This window comes from Gobio gobio, assembly GCF_949357685.1.
Source record: "Gobio gobio genome assembly, chromosome: 3".
In the NCBI taxonomy this organism is placed as follows: domain Eukaryota; kingdom Metazoa; phylum Chordata; class Actinopteri; order Cypriniformes; family Gobionidae; genus Gobio; species Gobio gobio.
In genome coordinates, this window is record NC_137099.1 from 27733309 (window position 1) to 27746799 (window position 13491).

At 37.5% G+C, this 13491-nt stretch overlaps 1 protein-coding gene across 2 annotated transcripts; it reads right to left on the reverse strand.

Moving 5' to 3' along the window:
• Positions 1 to 610: 610 nt before the first annotated feature.
• On the reverse strand, positions 611 to 12762 carry gpank1 (G patch domain and ankyrin repeats 1). Of its 2 annotated transcripts, none has more exons than XM_079811523.1 (5): positions 12710 to 12762; positions 12019 to 12280; positions 10517 to 10779; positions 3307 to 3422; positions 611 to 1930 (listed from the first exon to the last, which is right to left on the reverse strand). In XM_079811523.1, exons 2-5 carry the CDS (start codon positions 12209 to 12211, stop codon positions 1480 to 1482), a joined length of 1023 nt encoding a protein of 340 aa, XP_079667649.1. In that variant the 5' UTR covers positions 12212 to 12280; positions 12710 to 12762; the 3' UTR covers positions 611 to 1479. The 2 variants fall into 2 exon arrangements, with proteins under 2 accessions (XP_079667649.1, XP_079667648.1); XM_079811522.1 differs by having other exon boundaries at positions 12650 to 12762.
• Between the last annotated feature and the right edge of the window lie 729 nt (positions 12763 to 13491).

A 13491-nucleotide genomic window follows, 5' to 3' on the forward strand; every position in this document is an offset into this window, starting at 1 on the left:
TGTTCCTTTAAAGTGACAGCAGCCTAATATAGCCTACCTGCTGCTGTCTGTCATCAATGAACATGTGGTTATTTTACATTTGATTATTACATTTTTTGTTGTAGGCTATTACTTATCTAAATACCACTGTTAGTACATCTTCCTGACTTAAAACTTAAAAGTTTATTTAATTTCTATTTTCGTTCTGTTGTATTTATTTATCTGTAATTAGCTTCTTTCTTTGTAATTGTGAAATTTGACTGATATTTCAAATGACTCATATCATGAAAAAAAGACTTGTTACCATGGTAATTGACTCCGAGTATAAGTTACCTCTCTTTAAGAAACAGGCTTGACTTACCCTGCTTTCTCGGGTTTGACATGCCTCCCATTATGAAACAGAAAACAGTTTTCCTCATTTTAGGGTTAATATACTCAGAGTTTTTACTTAACTTCCTTTATGAAACGGGCCCCAGGAAAAAAGTTTGTGGAAGGCTGATCATTTTGCTGGAATTTTGTCTATATTATAGTTCCACAAAATAAATTTAAGGCCACCAATATTTTAAAATACGCAATGAGGAATGATATTCCAGAAAGAGGTTCAGGTCAATAAAAAGTAGAGTAGCATATTAAATAAATGAACGTATCCTTCAGTTTAATCGCACTAATGTCAATATATAATTCTGTTGTGTTTGTTTCATGTTTGAGACATGACATGAACAGACACTTCTTTTTCTCACTGGAAATCCTCCAGTTAGTAATATTTTAAAACAACATTAAGAGAAAATAAATACTATATTACAGTTAACTACAGTTTGCAAGTTCTCTGGACCACATAGCTGGTGGTGTGGGGAGTCGTCCCTCCCGAAAAGAGGTCCGAAACCTGCACGTCCTGGTTACTGTTACCAAGGACAGCAAAGCTGATATAAATCTTCTAGCACTTGTTAACTGTAGACTTTTAGGCACCAAGAGTGCGTATTACAGAAAGATTCTAAATTTAGAATCTAAACTTATCTGTTTGGTAACCAGATCATTTCAGTTAGAACCACATTTAGGACCACCTTTAAAAAGGGCTGTGGTGTCGGAGAAGTTACTCTTGTATTTACAGGACCTTACACTTTTTCAAATCATGAAGCAAAATAAGAGTATGATTATGCATGTAAATAACAAATTTTATGGAACTTCTTGTCCATTTTGAAAACTGAGTACAAAAACGGATTATTCCAAATGTGAAATTGATTACATACCATAAAATACAACCAAAAAACAATGCAAGTTTATTTATGTTTTCTAATTATGTAATTGTAATTTATTGACAACACATTTTTTTTTAAATAAAGTGTCATCCAGTTCCTGTTCCTGTTTTGTAAATACATTTCTACTCTTTTTTCCATTTCCAGTGTTCCATGTAGGCTACATAAAATGTGTTACTGCCAAAGCAACCGTTTGTTTCGGAAAAAAAGTTTGTGTTATGAAATTCCGCACAAGATCCATGGTAGGTCAGAAGTCAAAATTAAATGAAGAACGGTAGTCTCTCTCCCATTTCTTGTCTCTCTCTTCTTTCCACTTATGTTGTTTGGCACTGAGTGTTGTTTCTCTCTCCTGTCTCAGTCTTTTTTCTTTATGCATGTGTTGCACTGCCTGAGGATCTTTGGCCTTGAAGTGAGTGACTTTAGGCTGCGGGGGCCCACCATATCCCAGTCCTGCCTGATCTCTCTTTAGTACTGTGCTTACTGGGTTTTTGCGGCCGGAGTGGACAGGTCCAAGACCAGAGGAGGGGTCCCACCCCAAACGGAGCATCATTTTATAGCTAGTGCTGGAAGAGGGCAGGCAGTATTGAGGGGTGGCTGGGGGACGGAGTTCACTGAACTGATGCAGTGTGGACCTGTTGTGTGCTTCAGTTCTGTCTGTGTAATGCACAGCACACACATTACACCACTGAGAATGAACACTGTGGAAACAGACACACAAGTATAAAAAGATATTAAAAAAATATTATTAAAATTATTAGATGGAACAGCATTTTAATATTTTTGCCTTTTCTCAACATAAGGGAACATCATGTCAAATAAATGTGGAAAAATATACATGGGAGAAAATATACTCAGATTAAAGCACAGCATTGAGCATGTTTACTGTACATACACACTGATATGCTGATAACTCCTAAAATGTACTTTTTTAATTAAACCATTGTCCCGGTTTACATGAAAACCAAACTTACTCCCTGGAAAAATGGAGTATTCCATTTGAAATGTAAGTTTTGATGTTAAATAAATAAGCAGTATTTTGACTATCAATTCTAATGAGAACATATTTTTTATAATTTCATTGGTCAAGAGTCAGAGTTTGTGATATATTTTCCTAATCCACCAGCGCAAAGTCTGGATGCGCTTAAATTCACAGTAAAGGTGCTTTTCTGTCACATATCACATGCACACTGCAGTAAGCCAACAGAACGCAGGTGAATGCGTTTACATGGCCGGCAAAATCGGGATAAGGGGTCCGATCTGTCGTATATGCTTAAGCCGTTTATGACCTTACTCTGATAAAAGAAAACGGGTTTATGCATTCAAATGAACACATGCAGGGCCAGACTTATGCGTAGGCAATAATAATGAGAAATAATATATTATTTTAAATTATCATTATTATTTCACTCTAATCCTAAAACTTTGTAAGACAATTCATTTATAATTTAATATAATTGAAAATATCGTCACTGTTGGCGGAAAACACGTATCACCATATTTCATTATTTGATTTTTTTTTTTTAAATTCATAAATGTATTACTATTGGTCGCTCTTTACATCAGCCTGTGGGTTTTGTACATTTTTAACCAATGAAAAGTATTAAAAAGAGCTTGTGACTAAAGAGCTTGTGACTCTTCAAACTGTTGGTACATCCCACCTTTTGTCAAAAAAGTTACCTTGCCTATGTCACAATATGAGGTAAATCTGGCCCTGACCACTGGTTGCTTATACACTATGTAAATGCTGGCCCTCTAGCGGTTAAAAAAACTAAACTGCATGCATTTTGTGGAAGTACGTTTTATGTTCATGTTTTGGTTGTGCTCTCTCAAGAGGCTGATAATAAGCTGAACATATACTTGTTTAATTAGTGACACTTAGCCTACTTTTTAAATCTTTATTTCAATCACTGACAGAGACTCCACCCCCATAAGCCAATCACTGTGGTCATAGTTTGTAAGCATAATGACATTCCTTAGTAAAATAACTTTTACTACCATTTAAGAGAACTCCTAGTACTAAGATAAAATGTTTTGTTAATACGGCCCCTGCACACCAAGTTAACTGTAAACCAACCTGTCTGCATTGTTTGTAGTAGGTGTGTTTGTAATATCGGACACACTGAACTGCTCCAGTTCTCTCACTACATCTTGGTGACCTGCCTGCAGGGCCAGATCCCGAGCATCTTTGCCCTGTGAAAGAAAGAAAGAAAGAAAGAAAGAAAGAAAGAAAGAAAGAAAGAAAGAAAGAAAGAAAGAAAGAAAGAAAGAAAGAAAGAAAGAAAGAAAGAAAGAAAGAAAGAAAGAAAGAAAGAAAGAAAGAAAGAAAGAAAGAAAGAAAGAAGAAAGAAAGAAAGAAAGAAAGAAAGAAAGAAAGAAAGAAAGAAAGAAAGAAAGAAAAAAGAAAGAAAGAAAGAAAGAAAGAAAGAAAGAAAAAAGAAAGAAAGAAAGAAAGAAAAAAGAAAGAAAGAAAGAAAGAAAGAAAGAAAGAAAGAAAGAAAGAAAGAAAGAAAGAAAGAAAGAAAGAAAGAAAGAAAGAAAGAAAGAAAGAAAGAAAGAAAAAAATAAAGAAAGAAAATGAGAGGGAATGAGACAAAAACAAGAAACAACCAGACCACTTTCCATTAGGGATCATATTGTTTGAGTTCATTAGTTTAAAGACATAACTTTTAAAGTAATTTTTATGAATAATGTATTGTGTAAATGCTTGTGTTAAATGTTCACATTTTCTCTTTTTGACATCCATTCAGTGGCACAGGAAAGGTTAATAACATGAAGCACTAAAATTACTAATTGGTAACAAAAAACAAACAAAAAAAAATAAAGCACAAAACAAAATGACTAAAAAGTGAACTAAAATTCAAATGAAATCTGAAAATAAAAAAAACAGCTAATTGAAAATAATAATAAAACAACATTAGTATATACACTCACCTAAAGGATTATAAGGAACACCTGTTAAATTTATCATTAATGCAATTATCTAATCAACCAATCACATGACAGTTGCTTCAATGCATTTAGGGGTCGTAGTATGTTGAAAAGAGTATTCCAAAGATTCCCGGATGGTCTACTATTTCCGGTCAGAATCCGAAGTGCAGATCGATGCGCACTCCAAGGGCTGATATTGCCCACAACCCATTGCGAGATGGACGAGGATTCAATTAGAACTACAAACGCGGATAAAAAGTGTTATAAAACTACAAACATGACGGTTATGCGAGTCTGACGGTTAAGTAGAGAGGATTATGCTGCGTTCCAGGCAACCTGTAACCCGTGTTTTTACAACTTTCTACCCGTGAAAGTGCACTGGAACGCCAGTCAAACCCGTGATTTCCCACCCGTGAACTCGTACTAGATCGATGTACTCCCAGTTACGAGATCTGACGTCACATAGCTCATGAAACAACAATGACAGCCCCGTACGGATGCGGTGTTTATGAAACAAATATACAATAACGTTAAATAAAAGGTATAACAGCTTCTCTTGCTGTATGCGCCATTTTTTCCCCTCCGTTTCCCTCAAATAAGCAAGTAAGCACCTTTGGCGATAGAAATGATTGTAAATTAAGCATAAGCCTCATATGGTCCGCCATGCTTTGTTTACATCTAGTTACCACACGATTCCTTGCGCTCAGGCAGTTTTCTGTGACTTTGCCTGGAACGCTACAAAGTCGTGAGTCGTGGTTTGAAGTTGTAACTTACGGGCTCAAAAACCTGCCTGGAATGCAGCATTAGATAAAGGGGTTTGAGTGAGTAATTATCAGTATTTAACCTGACAAAAAGATATTTATTCAATGTTAGCCACATTATATTTCACCTGCAGCAGCATTGTGAACTTTTGTAATGATACGTTTGGCCATTAACTTTGCAAACACATGAGGAGTCTCTGCATTAAAGACCCACGAATGGCAGATCGACGTGCTACTACATTTCTCTCCGATACGGTAGGAAATTAAACTGAATTTGGATGATTTTAACTGTGGCGATGATTGACAGGGCAGTTTAAACGGTGACGGGACGCACGCAACTAAGCAACAGAGTCTGTTAAAGATGACGAAGTAGTATGTCCCAAAGCTAGCATACTCTTCTGCTACACCCTCAAAAGTATGTACTTTTTCTTCACAAAAAGAGTACATACTTTTAGGACGTAGTATAAGTAGGCGAATTAGGACGCAGCAAATCTCCTGAACTCCAAACTGAATGTCAGAATGGGAAATAAAGGTAATTTAAGCAATTTTGAGCGTGGCATGGTTGTTGGTGCCAGACGGGCTGGTCTGAGTATTTCACAATCTGCTCAGTTACTGGGATTTTCACGCACAACCATTTCTAGGGTTTACAAAGAATGGTGTGAAAAGGGAAAAACATCCAGTATGCAGCAGTCCTGTGGGCGAAAATGCCTTGTTGATGCTAGAGGTCAGAGGAGAATGGGCCGACTGATTCAAGCTGATAGAAGAACAACTTTGACTGAAATAAGCACTCGTTACAACCGAGGTATGCAGCAAAGCATTTGTGAAGCCACAACACGCACAACCTTGAGGCGGATGGGCTACAACAGCAGAAGACCCCACCGGGTACCACTCATCTCCACTACAAATAGGAAAAAGAGGATACAAATTGTTTCTTTCTTACAATTTGCACGAGCTCACCAAAATTGGACAGTTGAAGACTGGAAAATGTTGCCTGGTCTGATGAGTCTCGATTTCTGTTGAGACATTTAGATGGCAGAGTCAGAATTTGGCGTAAACGGAATGAGAACATGGATCCATCAAGCCTTGTTACCACTGTGCAGGCTGGTGGTGGTGGTGTAATGGTGTGGGGGATGTTTTCTTGGCACACTTTAGGCCCCTTAGTGCCAATTGGGCATCGTTTAAAGAGCACCTATCATGGCATTTAAAATGTTCCAAATATTGTTTTAGAAGTCCCCAACAACAGTTTTGCATGCATGCAATGACAAAAAAGACTTTAGTTTTCTTATAATATGCATTTATTTTTACCTGTTTTGACAGCGATTCTCAAATGATTCCTTTAGTGATTCACTTTTCAAAACCCCGCCTTTACGTGACGCTAATCTGCGGTGATTGGTCCGATGACCCAGTCAGTTGTGATTGGTATAGTCTGTGCAGATATTCTCGGAAACGGAACGCCCATCAAAGTCTTATAATGACAGTAATTTGTTAATATGTGTCAGGAGTTATGAATATGAAAACCGCGTCGGTACTGTTTGATTGTAATATGAGCCTCAGCTGATTCATTCATAATAAAATAAAAAATAAAAAAAACTCCTCATAAAAAAACTCCTCACGAAGACTCGCGACAAATCAACATCCCTCAGGGCTTTTAGTTCAAAAGTGTGCAGATGAGGAGACATATTGATAGATTCTCATATGTCTGTGTCAAATTTCTAAGCAGAGGAGTATTTTTTATTCAATACTTCCTCAAAATGGGAAGAAATAGCCTAATCATGAGCGATTGAGTCTCGTGTTGTTTTCAATTCATACTGGCAGCCGGAGGGCGCTCTGTGCACATGTAATCCATATATGGTACAGACAGACGAAGAAGAACCATGTGCCATAATAAAAGTCCATAATAAAAGCTTCCTGAGATCGCGAAACATACATTTGACGACTAATAATAAACACTCAATCGCGACGATGTATGGTTTGTCTTCAAGCCACTTAGTCTTCAAATGCTCATCCTTGGGCAGATGAAAGAAGTTTGCTTTTGAGTGGCACTTCAGAACACAGCGTCTCGTCGCCATGATGTTTTCTAGTTTTCACTGGCGTCTTGGAGCGCAATAAGTGGGCGTATCGTATTCAAATAACTTGACAAGTTGACGTCATCTAGTCAGAGAAAAAGCTTCGGTCTTCTAACGATTCTTAAAAATGACTCCGAGTCGACTCTTACTTTTGAAAGAAAATAACTATATATACGGTGCACTGTCATATTTCAAGCTATCACAGGATGTTTTTGTTCACTTAGATCTATGTTACACACTACATGAAAGGTAAATTTCAAAATTCCATGATAGGTGCTCTTTAAATGCCACGGCCTACCTGAGCATTGTTTCTGACCATGTCCATCCCTTTGTGACCACCATGGCTACTTCCAGCAGGATAGTGCACCATGTCACAAAGCATGTCACAAAGAATCATTTCAAATTGGTTTCTTGAACATGACAATGAGTTCACTGTACTAAAATGGCCCCCACAGTCACCAGATCTCAACCCAATAGAGCATCTTTGGGATGTGGTGGAACGGGAGCTTCGTGCCCTTTATGTGCATCCCATAAATCTCCATCAACTGCAAGATGCTATCCTATCAATATGGGCCAACATTTCTAAAGAATGCTTTCAGCACCTTGTTGAATCAATGCCACGTAGAATTAAGGCAGTTCTGAAGGTGAAAGGGGGTCAAACACAGTATTAGCATGGTGTTCCTAATAATCCTTTAGGTGAGTGTAAATTATATTAAAGGCTCGTTCACACCAAGAACGATAACTATAATGATAACTATAGCAACCATACCAGGGGTGTCCAAACTCAGTCCTGGGGGGCCACTGTCCTGCAGAGTTTAGCTCAAACTTGCCTCAACACACCTGCCTGGAAGTTTCCAATATCCCTAGTAAGACCTTGATTGGCTGGTTCAGGTGTGAGGTGTGTTTAATTGGGGTTGGAGCTAAACTCTGCCAGACATTGGCCCTCCAGGAGCAGGATTGGACATGGACATCCCTAGACTAATATCCACACCAATGGACGTGCTTTAAACGATCAAGCTTTCTAAAGTTTTGTTGATTCTGATTAGCTGTCAATGCTTTTATAGTTCATTAGCTGGAAAAAAAATGAAAATCTGAAAGTGATTCTAACTATATTGATGTCGTCATCATTATAGCTGTGGTATTGACATCTTTTTTGTCACAGAATTAAAATGATTATAGTACCCACAATTATATTTAGTTTTCATCGCAAGTATTATCGTCCTTGGGGTTGCAAAGGGGCGGAACATTTCCGGAAACTTTCCTTGGGAAGTCAAGCTGGGAAATTTTGGGAATATTCCAAATTTGTCAATTAACGAGAATTTACAGGAATTAAAGGGGATTAATTGGAAATTTGGGGTAATTTATACAAACTTATCATATACAAACAAACAAACTGTTTGGTCATAAGCAGACATGCATGCAAGCTAATACAAATTTTAAAAATAAACATTTTAACTGTACCCAGCATAATCATGTAGTTTTGGGGATCTATTGGTTGTAGGTAACTGCTGAAACTGAGGTGAATAGACTTCACACATTTTATGACCTTGGGACCAGTTGGCTAAATGACTAAAGTGAAGTTGCTGGATAGTGGCAGGAACTGGAACACGCTGTCGTATACACCGATCCAGAGCATCCCAAACATGCTCAATGGGTGACATGTCTTGTGAGTATGCTGGCCATGCAAGAACTGGGATGTTTTCAGCTTCCAGGAATTGTGTACAGATCCTTGCAACATGGGGCTGTGCATTACCATGCTGCAACATGAGGTGATGGTCGTGGATGAATGACACAACAATGGGCCTCAGGATCTTGTCACGGTATATCTGTACATTCAAAATGCCATCAATAAAATGCAACTGTGTTCGTTGTCCATAACATGCTCCTGCCCATACCATAACCCCACATCCACCATGGGCCACTCGATCCACAATATTGACATCAGCAAACCGCTCACCCACACGACGCCATACAAGCTGTCAGCCATCTGCCCTGTACAGTGAAAACCGGGATTCGTCCATGAAGAGAACACCTCTCCAAAGTGCCAGACGCCATCGAATGTGAGCATTTGCCCACTCAAATCGGTTATGATGACGAACTGCAGTCAGGTCGAGACCCCGATGAGGACGACGAGCATGCAGATGAGCTTCCCTGAGACGGTTTCTGACAGTTTGTGCAGAAATTCTTTGGTTATGCAAACCGATAGTTGTAACATGATAATGCACAAACTGATGTTGCAAGGATCTGTACACAATTCCTGTAAGCTGAAAACATTCTAGTTCTTGCATGGCCAGCATACTCAGTGGACATGTCACCCATTGAGCATGTTTGGGATGCTCTGGATCGGTCTATATACGACAGCGTGTTCCAGTTCCTGCCAATATCTAGAAACTTCGCAAAGCCATTGGAGAGGAGTGGACCAACATTCCACAGATCACAATCAACAACCTGATCAACTTTATGCGAAGGAGATGTGTTGCACTGCATGAGGCAAATGGTGGTCACACCAGATACAGTACTGTACCCCAATACAGTAAAATTGCACATTTTAGAGTGGCCTTTTATTGTGGCCAGCCTAAGGCACACCTGTGCAATAATCATGCTGTTTAATCAGCATCTTGATATGCCACACCTGTGAGGTGGATGGATTATCTCGGCAAAGGAGAAGTGCTCACTAATACAGATTTAGACAGATGTGAACAATATTTGAGAGAAATAGGCCTTTTGTGTACATAGAAAAAGTCTTAGATCTCTGAGTTCAGCTCAAACAAAAGTGTTGCGTTTATAATTTTGTTCAGTGTAGTTCGATAGAAAAGTACAAGTAGAAATAAAGGCTAGCAGCAGGTTAGCAACAGATTTTTTTCTGGTCACAGACTAGTTATAACTTAGTTTAGTCTTGTACTGTAGTGTGCACTTGGCAGTTTTCGCACAACTTTTTCCTTCATCAGAAAAGTGTTTGAGCATACAGCGGTACTCAAGGAAGTCTATTTTTTTGATAAGGCATTATACTTGTGCCGACCACAAACGTACACTGAATTATTAGAATAGTTTAAAAAAGTGGCTACATATAGAAATCAGAAACCCTTGTTTTTAGATTATGCAGCAAGATTTCAACTACATTTAAGTTCCCTGTTATAGGCTAACCTGCAATTTAGCAAATGTCCAGTTTGTTCCCTTTAATTTCCATCAATTCCCATGGAAAGTTTCCATCTTTGAAAATTCCCAGAATTTTGCAACCCTAGTAATAATGCACACAAGCCTAGTTCCAGGGTTCCAGGGGTGTTAATGTGTTACTGATATTTGCATAATAATCACAAACAGATCAAATAATCAAAGTACTTTAGTTGTTAGACTGGACAGTACAATCTGATCTATTTATCGTCACTCCACTATCAATCAACTGACCAAATTGAAAAATTGTTAGCAAATAAGTTGAAGCCAATGGGAAAAAAGCAAATCATCCTTATCTCCACCACTCTACTTTTTCAAAAAAAAGGAAGAGATTTTTTCAGAATTGAATGTTATGCACCTGTTTGTCCACGACTCCCACCCAAGCAGCGCCGTGTTGCAGGAGCAGCCGAACAGCCTCTGTTTTTCCTGCCTTACTTGCACACATCACACCTGTCCAGTAAAAATCATCACGGAAGTTGACATCACAACCACGCTGCAAGAGGTCTTTCAAGGCCTGAATGTTGCCCTCCTGGGCACATCGAAGGAGTTTGTGTCCATCACGCTCTGAGGTGCTGACCGGTTGAACATGTCTTTGTGCTTCTCGTCTTCTTCGATTGGGTCCTCGAGTCAAAAGATAATGGGTGATCATGATACAACTGTAGATTAATGTGTCTTAAACATCTACAATTATAATACATTAAACTCTTAAAGAATGCAAAGATTAAATGTATTAAAGAAAAATATGCATACTGTATAGGATTTTGGAGGGCACAATTACTGTATAGACCTTATGCGCCAGAGAAACAAGCACACAGCCATCTTTACAATTTTGATGTTTAACCGTCCAGCTTTGCGATAACTCTGTATAATTCTTTGGCATTGCTGTGGAAGAGTAATTAGCTGGTGAAGTGGATTTACTTATTGTAAAGTTAATGAAAGTTATCATGAGCATTGTAATGTTTGAAGCTGATGTCATAAAAAAAGTCAGTTGACCGGGAAGATTTTAAAAGCGGTTAATTTCGAAATCTACAAGGTCTTAACTTCATGCTGTGCAAATGCAAACCGGAAGACAGAACACAATGAGCACAGCACTGAAAAGGGGTGGGGCGCTACATAAGGTAGTAGAAACCACACTGCGCCACTAATTGTGCTAATACATTTACGACAAATATCAATGCAACTTTAAATTTTATTTGCAATCTATTTATGGAATCATACTTTGAGACATAATTTAAACATGTATGCTTGTAGTTAAATTTCAAATGGAAAAATCCTGAAGGATTCCAAGTCTGAATGTTCTAACAGTTATGAAGCAATTACAGCAATACCATGGTTTAAGATTTTTATTTCCTTCTTTCATCTTTTCACCCTGTCAAAACGCAAAGACATTTAGAATAAATTATAGAAACTAGGTCTGTCATAGATTTGTTTTTCATGATAATTTACCACTTTTTTGGGCCGTCTTTAAAATGTCTATGTAAAACGGTTGCCGCAGGTGCTAAAATATTTAGGGAAAATATATGGCTAGCTGACTATTATCAGTGTTTAGAAATAATAGATGTGTAAATGTTGGTGGTAATGTGTTAATGTATTTATTTATTAGCTTTGTTTCCAAAAACAGTGTTACAGAATATTTTCATATCACTACTACACTATTATTGTAACTTTTATCAGTTTCAATCATCAGTTATCAATGTAACAATTTGTCAGCTGATAGCTAGATTTTTCATTTCACCACTTTAAATACTTTTAAATCAAGCAAAAAGGATTCCAACTTCAGCTGAGTTGTGACCGGGAGAAATGAGAAGGAAACAAAAATTTTTTTTTTTAAATTCTCAATCGACTTATCTCCATGTCTACCTGCTCTTCTTCTCACTCTCCTTGTGGTTGCTGCTTCTCCGTCTTTTGACATTTCTCCATCTCTCTCTTGTAGCAGGGTTTGGTAGAAGTCTCTGGCCTCATCCCCAGTAAGTGTTTGCTTGTCTTCTCTCTTTCTTTCTGTCCAGAGAGTTTCCTCCTCTTTAGCTCTGGTAAAGTAGACTGGTTTGTTCATCTTTAACACAGTCTCTGCTAAAGAGGAAATATCTGAGAGATGACAGGGCAGCTGCTCATATCTTTGAGCCTAAAACAAGAGAAAGAATAAAAGCTTTAAAATATTGAATGACTTCTCATTTTCAGGTCAGTTAAATTAACTGCCTCGTACTTTATGTGGGCAATTAAAACGTCATTAAGAGCAAATGATTAAATGAAAAAAAGCTTGAGACTAGATCAAATCAGTGATGGGTTTATTTTCTAAATAAATTGATTTACATCCTTGGATAATGATAGTGTTATTAGTAATCTAGATATGTGCTATTTAGCATTCCACAAACCCGAGAGAGGTACAATAGCTACAAAACAGCCTTTTTATAATCTGTATAATTACTTCAAATAAATTAAAGGAAAAAAACAACAATATACTTTTAATTCCACGTGAATTTGCGACTAATACCTGGGTGAGCACATCGAGAAAAATGAAACAAACGATAAAAAACACTCCAACTACACGTACGGTAAACACTGTGTTCCTCTTCTTACTGTGAGGTTAATTGGCGATCATAGTGTACTCTATTGCCACCAACTGGTCTGGAGTATGAAGCATGGCAAGCCATGATCACATGCTTACAGCCTCTGTGTGGGTCAACACTCCACAACTTCGTTTTTGTCGATGCACTGTTTGAATAATGAACGGTTTAAACCACGACGCCTTATTTCTTATTAATAAGTGTTTCTTGAGCAACACAGTAGACAGCCGAATGATTTCAGAAGGGTGCTGGGTGGTTACACAATAGGCTATGTAATCTGGATTAACCTATTCTAAAATGGAATAGGCCCTACTTGTAATTAGATTATGACATTTTTAAAAACTCGTTATCAGACTACTGGTACATTTTTTATTGATTACATGATCACTCGATATTCATAAAATGGTAGTAAATAATTTCTAATTCAAATAATCTCCATAATTCTCCTAATTATATTTTGCTGTCTAAAAAAGGCTAAATAGCCTTCCAGTTTTGTGGAATTGCACACTAATATAGGTTTACATGGAACATTGAGAAGCCACACAGCATAAGCAAGTCAATTTATTTATAACTTATATTTGAAACTATTATTTTCCTTTAATATTAAGACTTTTGTAAAAGATTGCAAAAATAATTAATTTATTTTAATGATTTTAATTGATGTTTTTGGGCCCTCAACTTTCTCACATTGAAATCGGACATGGACAAAACTGTACATTTAGGGTCACAATGACACATTTTAAGCAAAATGAAGAATATATTACTCATA

Coding starts and splice junctions, on each gene's coding strand:
- gpank1 (XM_079811523.1), bottom strand. CDS start 12,211: ATGAACAAACCAGTCTACTTTACCAGAGCTAAAGAGGAGGAAACTCTC. Junction 10,780..12,018: donor GAGAGTGAGAAGAAGAGCAG/GTAGACATGGAG, acceptor TTTTGACTCGAG/GACCCAATCGAAGAAGACGA. Junction 3,423..10,516: donor TGGGAGTCGTGGACAAACAG/GTGCATAACATT, acceptor TTTCTTTCACAG/GGCAAAGATGCTCGGGATCT.